Below are 21,590 nucleotides of genomic sequence, written 5' to 3' on the forward strand. Positions count from 1 at the left end.
TCCTGCGGTGGCAGGGGAAAGTGCCAGGATGGGAGGGTGGGTTGTAGGGGGGTGTGGACCTGACCAGGTAGTCACGGAGGGAACGGTCTTTGCGAAAGGCGGAAAGGGGTGGGGAGGGAAATATATTCCTGGTGGTGGGGTCTGTTTGGAGGTGGCGGAAATGTTGGCGGATGATTTGGTTTATGCGAAGGTTTGTAGGGTGGAAGGTGAGCGTTCTGTCCTTGTTACGGTTGGAGGGGTGGAGTCTGAGGGCGGAGGTGCGGGATGTGGACGAGATGCATTGGTGGGCATTTTTAACCACATGGGAAAGGAAATTGCGGTCTCTAAAGAAGGGGGGCCATCTGGTGTGTTCTGTGGTGGAACTGGCCCTCCTGGGAGCAGATACGGTGGAGGCGGAGGAATTAGGAATACGGGATGGCATTTTTGCAAGAGGTAGGGTGGGAAGAGGTGTAATCCAGGTAGCTGTGGGAGTCGGGTGTCTCCGCACAGGACCTTGTCTCTGCTACTGTTTATGCTGGGAATCACAGCAGGCCAGACAGCACCAGCAAGTTAATACTTGGAGTCTAAACGACTCTTTCCAGTACAGATTCCAGCAACTGCAGTAATTAATTTCCTTTTGTTGGTATTTCCTTGCCATCTCCATGATGTGGAGGAGCCAGTGTTGGACTGGGGTGGACAAAGTTAAAAATCACACAACACCAGGTTGCTAGTGCTTCCAAATAAACCTGTTGGACTATAAATACCATAAACAGAATAAGAAAGAAAACAAAGACAGACTTGCATTTTCTGAACTGCTTTTCATGATTCATGGATCCAAAGTATTTTACAGCTAAAGAGGAACTTTGAATAGGTATTTTGTGATCTCCTTCATGTCTATATTTAGTTTCTTTCTTAATAGATGGGTTAAGGGTCCAGTAACAATTGCATGTGATTAGACTTTGCAAAAAATTAATTTTATAAAATTTTTAAAAAGCTAAATAACCAAGTTTTATTTCATGGTTTAGAATCTCAACTTTTAAACATTTGCATTTATTGCCAATGGTCGCCCTTGAGACAATGGTATTGAGCCACCCCCTCAAACCATTCTATGCCATTTAGTGCAGGTACAGCCCAGGTGCTGTTAATGAGGAGGGGGGTGGGTTTCCAAAATTTATTCCAGCAGCAATTATAATCTCCACGAAGAGACAAATCTTATCACCATCCCTTGACATTCAATGGTGTTACCATTACTGAATTCCTCATTATCAACATCCTGGGGGTTGTCATTGACCAGAAACTCAACTGGACTCACCACATAAACACAGTGGCTACAAGAGCAGGTCAGAGGCTAGGAATACTTCAGAGAGTAACTCACTTCCTGACTCCCCAAAGCCTATCCACCATCTACAGGGCACAAGTCAAGATGGAATACTCCGCACTTGTGTGAGTGGGTGCAGTTCCAAAAACATGCAAGAACCTTGACACCATCCAGGACAAAGCAGCCCACTTGACTAGCACGACGTCCACACACATCCACTCCTTTTCCTATGGCAGTCAGTAGCAACAGTGTGTACTATCTACAAGATGCGCTGCACAAATTCATCAAAGATCCTAAGACAGCATCTTCCAAACTCACAACCACCCCCACCTAGAAGGACAAGGGTGGCAGATACATGGGAGCACCACCCCCTGTGAGTTCCTCTCCAAGCCAGTCTCCATCCTAACTTGGAAATATAACACTTTTTTCATTGTCGCTGGTTCAAAATCCTTGTATTTCCATCTGAAGGGCACTGTGGGTGAACCTACAGTGTGTAGACTGCAGCATTTCGAGATGTCAGCTCCCCAGCCCCTTTTTAAGGGCAACTTGGGATGGGGAATAAATGTTAGACAGCCATTGGCATGGTTCAATTCTAGCCTCAGGTGACCGTATGTGTGGAGTTGCATATTCTCCCTGTGTCTGCGTGGGTTTCCTCTGGGTGCTCTGGTTTGCTCCCACAGTCAAAAACATGCAGGATCGGTGGATTGGCCTTGGGAAATGCTGGTTATAGGGTAGGGGGACCTGGGTTCAGATGGGATGCTCTTCTGAAGGGTGCTGTGTTGACTTCTACAATCCTAAAATTACTACAGTGTGGAAACAGACCCTTTGGCCCAACAAGTCCAAACCAACCCTCTGAAAAGTCACCCATCCTGACCCATTCCCCTACCCTATTAGTCTACATTTCCCCCGAACAATACACCTAACCTATGTATCACTGAACACTATGGGCAATTTAGAATGACCAATTGTGACCAGCAGTGGTTAGCACTGCTGCCTTACAGCTCCAGGGACCTGGGTTTGATTCCAGCCTTGGGTGACTATCTGTTTGAAGTTTGCATTTCTCCCTGTGTCAGCATGGGTTTCCTCTGGGTGCTCTAGTTTCCTCCCACAATCCAAAAGACGTGCAGGTTAGGTAGATTAGCCATGCTAAACTGCCCATAGTGTTCAGGGACATGTAGGTTAGGTGCATTAATTAGGGATAAACATAGACTAATGGGTTTGGGATGGAGACTCTTCGGCGGGTCGGTGTGGACTTGTTGGGCCGAAGGGCCTGTTTCCACACTGTAGGGATTGTATGATTCTAAGAATTCACCTAACCAAACAGGGTTAAGGAAAATCCCAAAGCCTTTTTTTCATCTATAAGGAGCAAGAGGGTAACTAGAGAAAGGATTGGCCCACTCAAGGACAAAGGAGGAAAGTTATATGTGGAGTCAGAGAAAATGGGTGAGATTCTTAATGAGTACTTTGCATCAGTATTCACTGAGGAGAGGGACATAATGGATGCTGAGGTTAGGGATAGATTTTTGATTTTTGAGTACACTAGGTCAAGTCAGCATAAGGAGGGAAAAAGTTTTGGGTAAATCTAAATGCATTAAGGTAGACAAGTCCCCAGGTCTGGAGGGATCTACCTCAGGTTACTGAGGGAAGTGAGAGGGGAAATAGCTGGGGCTTTAACAGATATCTTTGCAGCATCCTTGAACATGGGTGAGGTCCCAGAGGACTGGAGAATTGCTAATGTTGTCCCCTTGCTTAAGAAGGGTAGCAGGGATACTCCAGGTAATTATAGAGCCTGATGTCAGTGGCAGGGAAGCTGCCGGATTAGCTACGAAGGGATAGGATCTATTCCCATTTATAAGAAAATGGGCTTATCAGTAATGGGCAGCATGGTTTTGTACGGGGAAGGTCATGTCTTCCAAACCTAATAGAATTATTTGAGGCAGTGACAAACTTGATTGATGGGAGTAGGGCTGTTGATGTCATATACATGAACTTTAATAAGGCATTTGATAAGGTTCCATATGGTAGGCTGATGGAGAAGGTGAAGTTGCATGGGGCCAGGGTGTATTCGCTAGATGGATAGAGATCTGGCTGGGCAACAGGAGACAGAGAGTAGTAGTGGAAGGGAGCATCTCAAAATGGAGACCTGTGACTAATGGTGTTCCACAGGGATCTGTGCTGGGATCACTGTTGTTTGTGATATTTATATAAATAATTTGGCAGAAAGTATTAGTTGGCTGTTTAGCAAGTTTGCACATGACACCAAGATTGGTGGACTAGCAAATAGTGAAGGGGATTGTCAGAGAATACAGCGGAATATAGATAGATTGGAGAGATTGGCAGAGAAATGGCAGATGGAGTTCAATCCGGGCAAATGCGAGGTGATGCATTTTGGAAGATCCAATTCAAGAGTGAACTATACATTAAATGGAAAAGTACTGGGGAAGATTGATATACAAAGAGATATGGATGTTCAGGTCCATTGTTCCCTGAAGGTGGCAATGCAGGTCAGTAAAGTGGTCAAGAAGGCATACGGCATGCTTTCCTTCATTGGATGGGGTATTGAGTACAAGGGTTGGCAGGTCATGTTACAGGTGTATAGGACTTTGGTTTGGCCACATTTGGAATACAGTGTACAGTTCTGTTACTACATTGTCAAAAGGATGTGGATGTTTTGGAGAGGGTGCAGAGAAGGTTTACCAGGATGTTGCCTGGTATGGAAGGTACTGGCTATGAAGAGAGGTTGAATAAATTAGAATTATTTTCATTAGAAAGATGGAGGTTGAGGGGGGATCTGATTGAAGTCTACAAAATCATGAGAGGTGTGGACAAGGTGGATAGCAAGAAACATTTTCCCAGAGTGGGGGACTCATTACTAGGGGCATGAGTTCAAAGTGAGGGGGGAAAGGTTTAGGGGAGATATGCATGGAAAGTTCTTTACTCAGAGGGTGGTAGGGGCCTGGAATGTGTTGCCAGCAGAGGCGGTAGGGGCAGGAATAATAGCGTCATTTAAGATGCATCTGGATAGATACATGAATGGGCAGGGAGCAAAGGGATACAGGCAGCAGTTTTAGATAGAGGATCTGGATCAGCGTGGGCTTGGAGGACCGAAGGGCCTGTTCTTGTGCTGTAATTTTCTTTGTTCTTTGTTTAACCTGCACATCTTTGAACTGTGGGAGGAAACCCAAGCAGACTCGGGGAGAATGTGCAAATTCCACACAGACAGACTTGATGGGCTAAATGGCCTGCTCCCACACTGTAAGGATTCTATGTCCCACAAGTGAATAAAACATGAAGGAATGGTGATACGTTTTCAAGCAGGATGTTAGGTAGCTCATAAGGAGCTCATGGGTAGTGGTGTTCCCATGCATTAGCTGCCCCATATGGTGGTGGATGATGCGTATTCTATACACACAACATTGAGTGTGCCATTAGTGGAGTGAATGAATGTTTAAGATGGTGAATAGTGATACTGAGAAGTTCATAAGAACCAAGAAAGTGAAAGCAAATGAGTTTTCCAACATCCACTGCATTTTACTTTTATTAAAGAAAATGAGTGATTAATAAAATTGTGCACTGAGTTCTTTTTTATTGATTTACTGATCACCTTCACATTTTTTTTCAAAATTTTATAGAATTGCTAAGACAAACATTAGTACTGTGATTCCACTCCAGTGATTGGTGAGTTTCAAGCGATCACGTCACTGGTGACCATGGTTCCTGTAAGAAAGACACATGTGTAAGAGGGGGAACCGCTGATATTATCTGTTCAATATTGCCTCAGGTCACAGATTCACACCTTTAATTCCTCCACACTTCAATGTCAGAATGACTACTGAGTACTAGCCACCAATACAGATCTTTCTGAAAGCTTGAAAGCCAACATGGTGACTCAGTGCTGCCTCACAGAGCCAGGGACCTGGGTTTGATTCCAGCCTCAGGTGACTGTGCAGAGTTTGCACTTTGTCGCCATGTCTGCGTGGAACTTTTCTGGGTGCTCTGGTTTCATCCCACAATCCAAAGATGTGCAGGTTAAGTGGATTGGCCATGCTAAATTGTCCAGGTGTGTGCAGATGAGGTGAGAGTAGCCATGGGAAATGAAAGGTTATAAGGCTGATGTGGGTCGGGGTGGGATGCTTTTTGAAGGATCAGTGTAGACTTGATGGGCCGAAGGGCCTGCTTCCACTGCATAGACACTTGTTTCCACTGTGCAGAAGGGCAGAAAGAACCCATTGGTATAACAGAGACACCAGAAAATCAAACAGGGAATTCAAGGAAACTCCTTTACTCAGAATGGGAAGAATCTGGAACTCACTACAAGGAATAACTGAGGTGAATGTGACAGATGCATTTAACATCAAGATAGATGAGTATAAGAGAGAATGGAATAGAGGGTTAGAATGATACCATTGAAGGAGGAAAAATGGGAGAAGGTTCAAGTAAAGCTTAAATGTCAGTGCATTCACATGGTGAAAATGGTCTGTTTCAGTGCAATACATGGGAAGTTCTTTATTATACTTCTCACAATAAAGAAAAATAGTAATAGCAAGCTGAGAAAAACTTGAGCTTGTCCCATCTAGAGTTGAACTCATCATCATTTACAGAGCAATTTAGCTAAAGCCCACAACTGATGTTCAGACTGGTAACTAGGCCTACACATTGGACCTGATTGTCAATCTTGATTTAGTCAGTATGATTCTCACCTCTGATCAGAAGGTTCAAACCCGATCCCCAGATGATTGGTCACAGCATCGTAGCTGACAAGCAATCTAACCCTTCAAAGATCATTGGTTAGACCCCAGATGGAGGATTGAGCTCCTTTCTGGGCATCATGTGACAGAAATATTATTTATGATATATATTAATGACTTGTATCAGCAAAGTTAATGTACTGTAGCTAAGTTTGTGGATGACAAAAATAAGTGAAAAGGCAAGTTATGAGGATGACATGAGTTTGCAGAGGGATAAAGACAAGTTAAGCAAATGGGCAAAAGGTTAGCTGATGGAATATAACTCCCTGGGAAAATGTCAGGTTATGCACTTTGAAGGAAGGAAGAATAGAGAAGCTGAATATTACTTAAATGGAGATTGCAGAAAGTTGTGGAAATGAGAGATTTGGGAACCCTTGTCCCTGAATTACAAAAAGCTAGCAACCAAATTCAGCAGATAGTAGTGAAGGGAAATAGAATGGGTTAGTAAATTTGCAGTTAGAAGGATGGGTTAGTAAATTTGTGGATGACACTAAGTTTGGTGGAGTTGTGGATAGTGCTGAAGGATGTTGTAGGTTACAGAGGGACATAGATAAGCTGCAGAGCTGGGCTGAGAGGTGGCAAATGGAGTTTAATGTGGAAAAAGTGTGAGGTGATTCACTTTGAAAGGAGCAACAGGAATACAGAGTACTGGGCTAATGGTAAGATTCTTGACAGTGTAGATGAACAGAGAGATCTCAGTGTCCATGTACATAGATCCCTGAAAGTTGCCACCCAGGTTGATAGGTTGTTAGAAAGGCATACAGTGTGTTAGCTTTTATTAATAGACGGTTTGAGTTTCAGAGCCATTAGATCATGCTGCAGCTGTACAAAACTCTGGTGCGCCGCACTTGGAGTTTGTGTACAGTTCTGGTCACCTCATTATAGGAAGGATGTGGAAGCTTTGGAAAGGGTTCAGAGGAGATTTACCAGGATGTTGCATGGAATGGAAGGAAGGTCTTATGAGGAAAAGCTGAGGAACTTGAGGCTGTTTTCCTTAGAGAGAAGAAGGTTGAGAGATTACTTAATTGAGACATAGAAGATAATCAGAGGGTTAGATAGGGTGGATGTAAGAGCCTTTTCCTTGGATGGTGATGGCTAGCACGAGGGGACATAGCTTTAAATGGAGAGGTAATACATATAGGACAGATGTCAGAGGTAGTTGCTTTACTCAGTGTAGTAGGGGCGTGAACGCTCTATTTGCAACAGTGGTAGACTCGCCAACTTTACAGGCATTTAAATGGTCATTGGATAAACATATCAATGAAAATGGAATAGCGTAGGATAGATAGGTTTCAGACTGGTACCACAGTTCAGCACAACATCAAGGGCTGAAGGGCCTGTACTGCGTTGTAACATTCTATGTCCTGTGAATGTTGGCTTTTATTTCAAAGGGAATGGAGTATAAAAGTAGAGATATAGCTAAAAACCATACAAGGTACTAATCAGACCATGACTGGAATACTGTGATCTGTTTTGGGCCCCTTTCCTAAAGTAAGGTATACTGGCATTGCAAGCAGGTCAAAGATGTTTCACTTAACTGAAACCAGGTTTGGAGGGACTGTATAATGAGGAGAGGTTGAATAGATTGGGCTGTACTCATAGGAAAATAGAAAAATAAGAGGCAACCTTACTGAAAATAACAATTCTTACAGGAATTCACAGGGTAGTTGTGGAAAGGTTGTTTCACCTTGTAGGAGAGTCTATAACCAGAGGGCATAGTGTCAGAATAAGGGGTTCACACATTTAAGATAGAGATGGAGGAGATATTTGTTCTCTGAGAGGATATTGAATCTGTGGGATTCTTTACTGCAAAGGTCTGCTGAGGCTGGGTCGTTAAGTATCTTCAAGGCTGAAATAGAATTTTAGTCAGTAAGGAGATCAAGCATTGTGGCAGAAAGGCATGAAAATGGAGTTGACAAATATTAGATCAGCCATTATCTCATTGAATTGCAGAGCAAACCTGATGGGCTGAATGGCCCACTATTACTGCTCCTATACCTTATGTTCTTAAGACCTTAGACAGAAGGCAGCGTATATTTATTAGAACGACGATAATGATGAGGAAGTTCAGGAGAGTCCAGAGAAGCTTTTACTCCTTAAAACAGAGGAAGTTAAGGGATGATTTATTGGAGGCATTTGAATAATGAAGAATTTTAAGTAACAAGGGGAAACATTTCCAGGATAGAAATGTAATGAGAGGACACAGATCAAAAATAATTGGCAAAAGAGCCAGAGATGAGATGAAGCAACCTTTTCATGGATCAAGCTTTATGATATGTAAAGCACCACCTAAAAGAGATTGAAACTGATTCAATAAAAACTTCCTAAAGGAGATTTTAAAACTTCAAAGGTAAAAGAAAAATCGGGCCTATAGGGTAAAGTCTGGGAAATAGAACCAAATAGCTGGTATAGAATTGATGGACCGAATGGATGTCCTTATATGATCCTGTAATATCCCCTGTGCTGTACTGAGGATGTGCTGCATTGTCAGACGTGGCATCGTTTAGATGAGAAATTAAACTGAGTTTTGCTTATTCTCTTAGCTAGATTTCATTGGAATCATTTCAAAGAAGAATAGTTCTCCTTGGTGTCCTGACCAATAATTATCTTTCACCCAACAGAGCTAACAAGTTATCTGGTCACTTCCAGATCACAGTTTGTGGGAATTTCTTATATTTACAATGGTGAAATATGAGAACAGAAGGTGATGTATAATTGGTCCTGAGCAGACTAGCAGAGAGGAGAAAGTGAGGACTGCAGATGCTGGAGATCAGAGCTGAAAAATGTGTTGCTGGAAAAGTGCAACAGGTCAGGCAGCATCCAAGGAACAGGAGAATCGACATTTCGGGCATAAGCCTTTCTTCAGGAATGAGGAATTCCTGAAGAAGGGCTTATGCCTGAAACGTCAATTCTCCTGCTCCTTGGATGCTGCCTGACCTGCTGCACTTTTCCAGCAATACATTTTTCAGACTAGCAGAGAGGGAGGAATGTGTAGAAAGTTTGGCAAAGAGGACAGGCCCCCAAACTAGCAATAAATGATGAGGAGATTACAACATGCCATGTACCACTGGAGATCACCAATACAGGCAGCACACCAAAGCTAGCAATCAGAATGGTTCCATTGCTGCAGGCTGAGGAAAGGGGTGGGAATACGGTATTTATGATCTGGAATTTTTGTACCAATGTTGAGGCCAGAAGGCTGTAACATGTTTAGTAGAAAGATGAAGTGCTGTTCCTCAAACAACAACATTAATCGATTATATTTATGTCAGATATTTAATGAAGTGCAGAGCCATAAAGCAAATGGAAGGCAAAGACTGAATTCAAAACACAGGGTGTTGCCAGACTGGGAGCCTATGTATGTCAGTGAGCACAGGGATGATGGGTGATTGGGACTTGGTGCAGGTTAGGACACAAGCTTACATTGAGCTTCCATGTTGGAATATGACCATCATGTGGGCACTAACACTATATAATGACACTGCCCCTATTTCAGGGGAGTCATTTGAGCAACTTGCCTTTGGTTGATGACCTCAGTGGCAATATGAATTCTGTCCAGCAACTCCTGAATAAGTTGATCGCCCAGGAGAGAAGAAAGAGGATCCACAGATCGAGTACAACTAGAATAGAAAACATTGTGGAAATCATCAAAATAAATCATTAGATAAAAGGAAATCAAGAACACATTTTAGGTTCCAATTTATGTCTCCCACTTAAAGGGACAGTGTGATCAAAGAGGGTTAAGAATTAGCATTGTCATCTTTACTCAGGATGACTGCTCAGCACTACTCTGTCAGATCACTTCTCTACCCAAGGCCCCATCTACTGTTACTGATGCAGGGAAAAGATCCTATGGCTTTATGTGAAGTAAAGTAGAGGAGTTTTCCCTGATGTCCTAAGCCAATATCTATTCCTTAAATCAGTGAACATCACAATGAAAGGTAGTTGTTTGCAATTATTATTGCATTTGCAGTTGGTCTCTGTTTTTCTGACATTGCAGCAGTGAACACGCTTCTAAAGTATTACTGCTGTAAAGTACTTTGGAACATTTTAAGTATGAGAAAGGTATATAACTGAAAGTTCCGTCATTGTGATGGTAGTGTGTACAAGAGAATCAATAATGTTACAATATATAATACCATAATGAATCAATAACGTTAATACAATTTCAAGATAACAGAATTTCAAAAGGAGTATTTATCATTAAAGATTTCAGATTGTACGTTCTACTTACACATTATTGTGAAGTGTTTTGTGATATCCAGAGGTTGTGAAAGGCACTATATAAATGTAAGTTTCTATCTTTTTACCTATGGTATCACTCAGTATCCCTTCCAAACTCCCAGCTGCTGGTTCCTGACTGGTAAGTGACAAGTGACCCCTGGTGTTGAAACACAGTGGAGCACTTATTCAGAAATTCAGTCCAACGTTCCCTGTTCTCTTCCTCTTCTGAAAAGGATTAGCTAATTTTTGTCATGTCACCATGCTGTTTTTAACCCTGTCAAACAGACTACTTTCCCCATCTCCAATATTCTTATAGCAAATAAACAAAGATCCTTAAAGAGATTTAGAAAGAAAAGATATCTTTAATGCCCATCACTATTTTTATTTAAAGAAATTTGGATGGATATAAAATAGGATGGGTTTAGAGGAATATGGGCCAAATGTTGGCAAATGGGACTAGCTCAAATTGGGATGTCTGGTAGGCATGAATGGGTCGGTTTCCGTGCTATATGTATCTATGATTCTATAATTGCTAAGGTATGGTTCGTGGGATTAATAACAACAATTTAGACTGTGAATAAAACATCCTAAGACACTTCAGAGGAATGTAATAAGCCAAATTATCTTTTATTCCTGAGACTTCAGGACAATCCTGAACAATTAGAAACCTCTAGAACCATCACTGAAAAAAAAATTAGCAAGCTCTTGGTAACAAACTGAAGAATACAAACAGATCAAAATTTCACTTCATTGCTTTCACAGGATTCAACATTATTCCTCTTGCCTAGTCTCAGAAAGTTGCACATTCAAGTCCCACACCATCGCAGGTGAAATTGCAGCACAGTACTGAGGGAGTGCTGTACTGTCAGAGGAACCAGCTTTTTGATCAAACATTAAACCCAGGCTTCACTGCAGTCTGAGGAAGACTTAAAAGTTGCAACAACACTATTTGAAGAAAAGCAAAGTGGTTTTCCATGTCCTGGGATAAATATTTTTCCATTATCATAGCAATGCTATTTAAGGGAGCTTGCTGTATACATTGCTGCCATACATTTCCTACTTGAATTACAGTGACGACCCTTCAAATGTAACTCATTGACTGTAACATGCTTTGGGACATCGGAGGTCTTGAGGGTTTTATGTAAATGTAGGCTTTTTTTCAAAGCGAAAGCAAGGTTTTTAAATAGTCACAGTTGTCCCTTGGAGTTATTATTATCTGACCACTTAGTTTCTTCTTCATTTTACCATCCTGGAAACTACAACTCACCTTCTCTTTCCTTGGTGTTTTAAGAGCCAGATCTGGAAGTTTTTAGTTGATTGAAGCTCTGAGTTGGGAGAAGGAGGTGTGGTGGGTACCACATTTATATCTCTCTTCACACCTTCAGTAGATTCGCTAGAAAATAAACAACCCAAAATGGTAGAAGTTAAATAGAATCCATAAAGTGTTGGGTTCAGGCAAGTATTCTTACCACCGCTATAAATTCTCAGATCAACTCTCAATGGTTCCAGGTGGAGTGATTGACTCGGAGGTTAACTACTCACGTAACTCCTTTCTGTTATAAAGGATATTATAAAGTGTAAATCATATCCACAGCGTCTTCATCAGTCTCACAGGGTCTAAACTTCCACCCTTTCCCTGTCTGCTCTACATCCCACTTCTCCAAACCCACAGCAATGTGGTTGATTCTTAAATGCCCTCTGAAATGGACTAGCAAGCCATTCATTTGGAAAGCAATCAAGGACAGGTAATAAATGCTGGTCTTGCCATCAACACCCAATAACATTAGTTTTTATAAAAATCAGCCGCTTTTACCTCTGACCTTCAATGGCTCCACCCCAACCCTCTCAGCTATTAACCTTTTTAGCCTTAGCATCACCTCTGATCCCAAATGAAAGCCATCTACTAACACTGCTGAAGCAGCTGAGCCTCTTGTTCTGTGTCAAGAATTGCTGCCCCTCAAAGAGTCCTAATATACCAAGTCTATCCAACCCACATAAACATCAATCTTGTATCTCCAGCTCCCTGCCACAGCTCTATCTATTCTGTTAAGTTGAGAAAGATCCTCAATTCAGTTGCAAGTTATTCAGCTTAACTCAGGTTGCAGTGAATGCTCTAAAATTACTTTAATGATGTCTGGGCTGGGGAGGAGATGAAGAGCCACAGGTGTGAATATATGTCCTGCTCTTGATCACTATGCAGTAATCACTTGCTGGAAAATGCAACTACAAGGATACCTGATACAGGACCATCAGGTGTGATGCCATTCCTAGGCTAAACTGATTCTTTAGAAAAGAGAAGGATTGTTTATTTTTTATCTTCACACCCACACTTCTTTCCTCTTTATGAAGAAGAGGAAAGTGTTGGAAGGATGATGAGTTAACATTGCAAGCACAGCAATCCTTTTTCAGAGCTGGACTCAAAACGTCAACTGCTTTCTCTCCACAGATGCTGCCAGACCTGCTGAGTTTCTCCAGCACTTCTGTTTTTGTATCAGATCTCAGCTCCCAGAGTTGTGTGTTTTATGTTATTTGAAGGATAACCTGTTTGAACTGCATCCTGGCCTTAAGTGACACCTGAACTTAGAGTTTCCGGCTCAGTGACAGTGTCTTTGCCTATTAAGCCACTAGACCACAGCAGAAGCAGACTTGGAGAAGACCTGAAGAGGTCTTTAAAATATTGATTTGACAGTGCAGACATGGAAAAAGTCCAAAATCAGGGGCTGCAAATATGAGATAGTTCCTGTAGCCTTGACTGAGCTTAACCAAGGAGGAGTTTAATCTTATCTTCCTTATCATACAGGTGCAGACTCAGAGGTACTGGAAGGGTTCTACAGACAAAGGATCAATTTCCAAGAGCTGAATAATTCTGGAGTATTAGATTCTTTGAGGGGAGTTCAGATTTTTACACAGAAAACTTAATTACTAACAAATTGAGCAGAGAAATGAGGACAATTTATAATACTCAGGAAGTGGTTAGAATGTAAAATTCACAACCACGGTAAGTAGTTGAGATGAACAATTCAGAAGCTTTCAGAAGGAATCAAGGTGACTACATAATAGAAGAGGGAATAGAAAAATATGTCAAATGATAGATGTGATTGGAGGTGACTTGTGTAAAGCATCAACACCAACACAGAACAGTTGGACTGAATGACCTTTTTGTGTGATGTATAGTCCAAATAATTCTATTTACCTTTCCTGCATTCATTTAGTCATTACCTGTCAGAATATAATTTTTATTAATGCTGCCACCACAGGTATTGCAACAATTCTATACCTGATGTAGTATGAATCAGCTTCTGACTTCATCTTAAAGCCATATATTTTTGATCAATGGAGAGTTAGATCATGCAAAGTCTCCCAGTTCCACATGAATCATTAATGTGGCAGGGACAAAATACCAAACTCATGTGCATGACAAATATAGGTAACAATTGCATTTGTATAAAGGTTATGATTAAATTCACAAGCTTTATGTTCTCACCGATGAAGGAGTTCTTACTATTGTGAATATTTTAATCAATGAAGCTGCTCACCCATTTCTACTGGTCCGTTTGGCTGCGATTAACCAATCGACAAAGTTTTTGGTCATCATGGTGTCAACATATTTACTGTAGTCACTGGCTAAAATAGCTTCTGAGTACCGTTTCTCTGTCGGCTTTACATCCAGAATCGAATGGCTGTGGTTCAACATGAAACATGAACGGTTTTATTGTAGTTGTTAATAGGATTTTACTTTCTTCCCCTCAATTTTCTTTCCTCCACTCCTTATGTTGTTGTCTTATTTCTCAGATAGCACCCATCGGTACATTACTATCTCAATAGAATTCCTCAGATGTGATCCTCATTCTGATCAACTGTGACCATATCAGTCAAACCCAAGCTTATCCTTGCACAAAGTCAGCAATGCAAAGTTTGAGGAGAAGCCTTAATGATCCAGGGTGGGAGGCATGGTTCATTTTCGCTCACCTAAAATCTGTCCCACTTGTCCATGGTTTGGTAGATTGTGGGTTATAGTCTCATTCCAGAGATTTGAATGAGTAGTCACACTGTCACAGGAGAGAGTCCTGCACTGCTGGAGGTGCCATCTTTCAAAAAACCATTAACAAAAAGCCCTGTCTGCCTTCCTAGTGGCTGTGAACACTCCCACAGTACTATTTTAAAGAAAAGCAGAAGAAAACTCCCCGCTGTCCTGGTCAACATTTATTCCTCAACTAATAGCAATGTAACAGATAATCTGATCATGTGTCCTTTATGTGTTTGTTCAAGGGGATGTAGGCATTGCTAGGTCAGCATTTACTGCCCACCTCTAATTGCTCTGGAGAATGCTGACTACGCAACATTGTTGTGTCCAAATTATCTGTTGTATTTGCGACATTAGAACTATAACTGCAAAAATGAATACATGCATTATATAGTACCTTCCATAATCAACTGACATCTCAGTGTTTTACAGCCAGTTTATTTATTATACTGAGAAATGCAATTCAAAAATCACTGGCTGTAAAATTCTTCAGGATGCTCTGAGTGAATGCAGGGGATATATAAATGCAACACATTTCTTTCTCTGAGAGCACCAAAAGCAGTTAACTGAGTTCAGACCTGGGTTTGAATTGGGGAACCCAAGCCTCGGAAATGTGCTAACTGAACCAACAGAATCACTGAACATATAAACTGCTCATGTTTTATAAATGCTAGCTCATTTATTGGAGCTCAGGCTTCTCATTACCTGCTTTCACTCTCATTTGCCCAAATTGATCCCACGAGGGTGGACAGAAGCACAAGCAATATTGGAGCAAGCATCTTTGGTGTTTCCTGGAAATACAGAGTTTTCAGACAAATTCACAGTACTTGTTCAACCTTGTTTCACTTTTCCACCACCCAACCGATTCCACCCTATGTCACACATCCCCTCCCCCCAACACTGTCATTCTTCCACCCCCCCCACAACCATCCCACCCTCTGTCACTCTACCCCTGTTCACCCAGTGTGCCACTCTTGCCCACCCAACACCACCCTGTGTCACTCTTTCCCCATCTCATTCTACCCCAATACCACTCGATTTCACACCCCTCCTCCCTTATGTGTCACTCTCCCCAGTTATGACACTAAAAAAACCAGGGAACCCGCAAAAAACATTAAATGGATTAAAGTCTAAGATTGTGAAATACTTTTTCTTGCAGGCAGATTTTATACTGTTAATTTGGAGCAAGTCCAATTAAACATCAATGATCTGTGATTTATTATAAAAAGGAAGGAAAGTTTATGTGTAATATCAGCTCTTTACAATGTCTTTCTTACTCCTAATTATATGCCTTGCTCTTGTGAGTGTGCCAATTGTGGTTTATGTTACCACAAGCACCAGTCACACAATGGTACCTCTTTCATGCTTCATGTGTGTATTGTAGGCTATTCCAGTAGAATGGCCACACACAGTTAAACTCAATGCCATCAGTTTGAGAGTCCATGAACAGTCATCAGAAGTAGCAGCAATCCACACTGATTTACTTTTATTATTTTTGCCTGCCTGGCCCAGAGTCAAATTGCAATACCTTCCCTAATACCCAAAATAACTGGGCACAGACTGTGTAACAAACCAGAATCTCGTTGTTCTTTATTATCATATAATATGCCAACTTCATAGTAGTGACACATTTAAGCACTAAACCATTTGTAACATCGAATTCAGTCTAGTTTATTAGTCAGCTGTGCTTGGGACTGAAAAGATCCAATAGTTTTACAATTTCAAAACTTATGTATTTATTGTCATTTTTTGTTGAACATGCCCAATAATGAAATGTTATAGTTAATGTGCCAATTAAAATTTATTAACAAAAGCCAAAAAGAACTAATATCATGAGTAATAAAATCTGGTGCAGTCATTATTCTCCACTAGAGGACACCAGCGTACTAATCTTAAATTGTATACTGCAAAACTTCACACAAGGTTGTTGAAGGATAGAATAACATTGGAACATTTTATCTCTCCTGCATTTTATCTATTGAGACCAACAGTTGATTCCTGCAACATTGAACTAATTAATTTAGAATTGTAAATTTTATACCATTAATAGTGCATTGAATTCAGTGTTCTTATTACAAAGTCCTCAAAACACATTTCATTTAAAACAGTATCAATAGGAAAATAGGTAATAGCATTGCTTCACACCACTCAATCTTAGTTCATTTTAAAATCTGTTTTTAGAATAATTATGAAGGAGGCACTCGCCCTACCTTAATTCACCCATTTAATTAATTCTAATAATCCCAATTGAGCAAATGCCATAATTTCTGTCTGCACAATCACATCATGTTTCACATGCTGAATATTCTTTATTTTGGTCTCAGATACCAGTTCTTAAATTACCAATTCTATTGTAAATTCAAAACCATGCTTCCATTATCCTATTCCTTCAGTATAAATTTAGCTTTAACTTGAGCTACTTGCTCTCTTTACAGCAGAGGTTGGAGGCCAATCAACTGTCCTCAGGGTTTCTGGGCTAAAGAAGAGATAAATCAGATCGATATCCCACTCTTGATCAAACCTAGTGTCCCTGCTGTCAAATGCTATTCACAATCAAAACATGACCAATGCTTGCTCACTATGGTCAATTGCAAAAAAAACAGGCACTTGGGTAAAATAAACTTGTTGAAGGAGCAAACAGCAGCTTGAGCTAGCACCTTCAGAAAGTGGTTACACAGCAAGATTACAGGCAATTTAGCAAGATGGTCAACTCTGATGTTGGTGCTCTGTGCGAATCTCCTTCCAATTTAAATCATCCCACCCAACCAAAAGTATCATAGCTTTTATTCCTTTGTCCTTCATGAATTCATCTTGCTTCTCTTTAACCGCATCTATGTTAGTCACCTCAAGAACTCCATGTCATTGCAAGTTCCATATTCTCACCAATTTCTGAGTAAAGTAATTTTTCCTGATTCTTCTACTGGATGTATTAATGAGTCAAAAAGGATGGTGCTGGAAAAGTACAGCAGGCCAGGCAGTATCCAGGGACTGGGAGAGTCAATGTTTTGGGCATGACCCCTGACCAACGTATAGTTGTCACCTCTAATTTTGGGATTCCTACCAGTGAAACCATCTTCTTTACAGCAACCCTTTCAAAACCTTCATAACATAAAAAGTCTCTGGTAAATCACCCCACAGATAAGGGGAAGAGAATATTATCTTAGATTAGATGTAGAAGCAGAGAAGCAGAACTTCATTACCTTTGTAGATTCTTCACTTGACTTCCACCTGTTCTTTGGAATGAATCCTGCACCTGGTCTGTATTCAAAGGTGAAAATCAGCTCTTTTTATACAGTCACAGTGTGTAATTGGCCTGCATTTGCAGGAAATAATTCACCTTCTTAAAAAGAAAATTACAGATAAGCAACTGTGTAATGAATGTACTTTAGTTATGACATTCAGCTAATGAGCACAATGAACTCATAAATCTGCTTATTAACAATTGGCATCTACATTTCTGCATTAAAAGTGCTAATTAATGGTCCAATCAGCCTTCTGATATTTACAGCAGCTACCTAGAAATGTTGTTTCAGTATTAGCTGTGCTTTAAATTAATTTTCATATGTATTATGTACAGGAAAATGATGCATTAAGTAACCATTAAGTAACATTAAACCATCTAGTGCAAAAATAAGAAATAGAGTGGATACAGATAAAAGGTAATAAAGCATCAATTACAATAACAAATGAAGTCAACAGCCCACGAAATAATGGAACGAAGGTAGTAGAGGAAATATCCAGAGAAGTTAGGGAAATGAATAAAATCCATAGAACAGTATTCACTATTAATCACCATTACTAATTGGACAGAACATATGGATAAAGAGGATAAAGAAATGGAATTACTACAATATATACAGGATTCCATTTAAACACAGTACCTAAAATTCCCAGCAATGGATGATTCATTATGGGTTCAAGGAATGGGAATGAACCAGAGCAGGTAAGTAAAAATAGGGGAACATCTAGGTAATAGTGACCATAAAATAAGAGACAATAGACAATAGAGAAGGAAATACATATGACAGGAAAAAAAGCACGGGTTACAAGTTTTGAGAAAAGCTGAGAATAGAACTTGGGAAGATAAAATGGCCAACAATAATGGCATATGATGTAGAAGAATCATTTAAAATGGTTTCAGGAAAAATATATTCCACTGGAAGGAAAGGAAAAATTAAACACTGATGAGACACCTTGAATGAACAAAGACAAAAAGGAGCAGTTACAGGTTAGCACTCATTAAGTCCACAGATTGCTGAGGAATGCAGGATAAAAGAGAAGATGTAGAGATTTGGAGAAAGTTCAAAAGGCAAAAGAGGAATAATGAAATTAAATATTAAGAAGCATTAAACAAAAATAAAATATTTTACAAGCAGATGATCTGAATGAAGTCTTCAAGATATGAACTGTCAAAGACAGGACGCATAAAGATAAATTATTTCCACTGGTTTGGGGTTCTAGAACAAGGGGCATAATGTGAGAATTCGGGCCAGACTGTCTAGGAGAGATGTTAGGAAGCATGACTACACACAAAGTGTAGTAGATATTTGGAACTCTCTTCCCCAAATGGCAGTTAATGCTGGATCAGTAGCAAGTCACTTTGAAATCAGAGACAGATAAATCTTTATTCAGCAAAGATATTAACAGATATTAAAATGCATATAATTATTTATAATATACTAAATATTAATATATACAAATTAATACATATATTAACAAATATTTGAACAACAGAAAGCTGGGATAGTATGGAAATACCATAGCTTTACAATGTGTATTTTGTCTTTTTTTATGAAGTAAGGTTGGGACAGAGGTACAGAGTAGTCTGCTGAAAGCCAGGCAAGTAAATAGCTTGTGAGGCCTTGTGTTTTGTTTAAAGTTGTAACAATAGAAGCAGCCTGAATGGGTGGTGTCAAGCTCTCTCACAACCAGGACTTTTGTTTTAGCTTTCAGTAGTTGCTGGGATCTTGAAGCTAGATGCAGAAGCTTTTATTCCCTCTCTGTTAAAAGCTGGGGTTCTCTTCCTGCTGTTAGAGCTGCATGTGCAACAAATCTATTTTGTTGAATTTGCCTTTGCCAAGGGTGTGTTTATGCTATGTTACTATTATTGGAACAGTTAATTAGTGATAGCTAATATATCTACTATTTTGATAGAGTTACAGTTAAGCTGATTCCTTTATTTTTATTTTGTCTGTATTTTAACTGTAGTGTAAAAGTATAATGTGCTTTGCTTAAAGGTGAGTAGTTTGTCCAATTGAATTGTATCTGGAATGCAATACCTTACACTTACCTTTGAAATATGTAAAAGGGAAGGACTAGGCTATCTTCTTAATATATTCTGAGGGGGTTTGGTGGGGTCCATAACAAACTGGGGACTCTTGTTGGGATTAAAATCTTTAATTCCAGGTTGGGTTTAGGTTATTAGATTCAAAGGCAGTGAGTGGTGAGTATTGGTGGTTTTTTTTAAATTTCAGGTGTTGCATTCAGATGGTTTAAATCAGGTATGCCTTGTGTAATAATGGCACTTCCAGACACTTAGAGTTTCCTAAGTGGAAGAAGTCACTTTGGTGTTGTACAGAAAGTGAGCAAAGCACAGCTTTCAGAGTTGGCAAATTAAAGTTGGAGTTGTCTGTCTCAGTGAGGCAAGGGAAATAATTGCAGCAATAGCCCAACATTTACAACTGCTAGGAATATAATCAGAACCATTGGAGATCGCTAAAATTCAATTGCAAATGAAGCAGCTTGAATTAGAGGCAATAGCAAGGGGGGGAGAAAAAAAAAAGAATAGCCCTGGCAGAACAAACAGAAAGGGAAAAGAAAATGAAACAGTTTGAATTATAATTAAAATCAGAGAAAAAAGAAAGGGAGAAAGAGAGAGTTTTTGAACTTCAAGGTTGGAATTGAAAACACAAAGTTAATTTAAAATGGCGGAGATAGATGTGAAAGGCAGGAGCAGTGATGAGGACAGTGGTGGAGAGCAATCCATTGTAGCCAAAGGCCCAGTGGGGTCTGTTTAAATATGTCCAAGCGTTGCCTAAGTTTGATGAGAAGCCTTTTTTATTTCATTTGAGAAAGTGGTTAAACCAATTAAATGGCCAGTGACCATGTGGATATTGATGATCCAAACAAAGTTGTTAGGTAGAGCTAATAAGATATTTGCATCACTATCAGAGGAGGTATCTGAGGAGTGTAATGAGGTGAATAAAAGCATCTTAAGTACATATCAGCTAGAACCAGAAGTCTACAAAAGGAGGTCCCTCTAAGGAGGGACCCTGATCAATGCACATTGAGTTTGGAAGGGTCAAACAAAGTAATTTTGATCAATGGACGAGGGCATTGAAAATATATCAAACATAGGACACTTTTAGAGAGACAATTCAATTCCTGAAGTAGTGAGCACTCATGTGGAAGAGCAGAGAGTTAAGACGACAAAGTTAACCGCTGAAATCATGGATGTTTATGAGTTGGTTCGTAAATCAAAATTTGACTTCTGATATCAATTTCAATCTGTGAGAGATAGAAACTGGGAAAACAGAAACCTTCAGGTGGAAAGGAAAAAGAAGATCTCATTGTAGATAGTCGAGCTGGTTTACCACAGGTTAAAAAGAAAACCCATGAAGGAGGAAGAGAAGTAACAAAGCTCATGTGTTTTCACTGTAGTAAAGCAACCACATACACTTCCCATACACCAGGACCTCTGGGTGCCCATCAGCAAAGCAGGGTGCTTTCTTTCCTCACCCTGAGATGTCTGACAAAATTGATAGGAATCATTCTGGTCATCTGTAGACTGCCAGCTCTTAACAAGGTGAATGGTTGGGAATCAAAAATGATGCCAAAAGTCCTCGGGGAGTTGTTCTGGCAGTGCCCAATAGTTCGACCTGCAGAAAATGGAAGAAAAAGATGAGCATTGCACAATAAGAGCATGGTGTGAGATAATGAGGCACATCTGGGAAGATAGCATGAGTAAACTCACCGGGGCTCATGGAGAGAAACCCACCACAAAATTCACTAAGATCAACACTTCACTGATTGCTGGTAAAATTCAGTCTGAAGAATGGACAAATAATTGGCAAATGAAGTTTAATAAAGATAAATGTGAAATAGTACATTTTTATAGGAGGAATAGAGGTCATTTATTACTTAGAACATCTGAGTCTAATTGAGTGGAGAATTATTGAATTCTTTCAATACATTAAAGACTAAAAATTGTGCCACAAGGTAGCAAGGCCACAAAGAAACAAACCAAGTACTATGTTTTATTTCTCAAAGAATAGAATTAAAAAGTAATGAAGTTGAT

The 21,590-nt window shown here is 40.1% G+C and overlaps 1 protein-coding gene across 3 annotated transcripts in view; it reads right to left on the minus strand.

Annotated features, from left to right (window-relative positions):
- Positions 1-4,870: 4,870 nt before the first annotated feature.
- Positions 4,871-21,590, minus strand: part of LOC140465683 (pro-glucagon-like) — a 46,513-nt gene continuing 29,793 nt past the window's right edge. The window contains exons 3-9 of one of the 3 annotated variants that reach the window (XM_072561289.1): positions 21,032-21,171; positions 17,494-17,551; positions 14,999-15,084; positions 13,806-13,949; positions 11,537-11,662; positions 9,564-9,665; positions 4,871-5,014 (exon numbers count right to left, since the gene is read on the minus strand). In XM_072561289.1, the coding sequence (XP_072417390.1) occupies positions 4,996-5,014; positions 9,564-9,665; positions 11,537-11,662; positions 13,806-13,949; positions 14,999-15,072 (465 nt within the window). In that variant the 5' untranslated portion in view covers positions 15,073-15,084; positions 17,494-17,551; positions 21,032-21,171 and the 3' untranslated portion in view covers positions 4,871-4,995. Of the gene's footprint in view, positions 5,015-9,563; positions 9,666-11,536; positions 11,663-13,805; positions 13,950-14,998; positions 15,085-17,493; positions 17,634-20,969; positions 21,172-21,590 lie in introns of all 3 variants that reach the window. The other 2 variants (XM_072561288.1, XM_072561290.1) reach the window with 2 other exon arrangements.

This window comes from Chiloscyllium punctatum, chromosome 42 (assembly GCF_047496795.1).
Source record: "Chiloscyllium punctatum isolate Juve2018m chromosome 42, sChiPun1.3, whole genome shotgun sequence".
NCBI classification, from domain to species: Eukaryota; Metazoa; Chordata; class Chondrichthyes; order Orectolobiformes; family Hemiscylliidae; genus Chiloscyllium; species Chiloscyllium punctatum.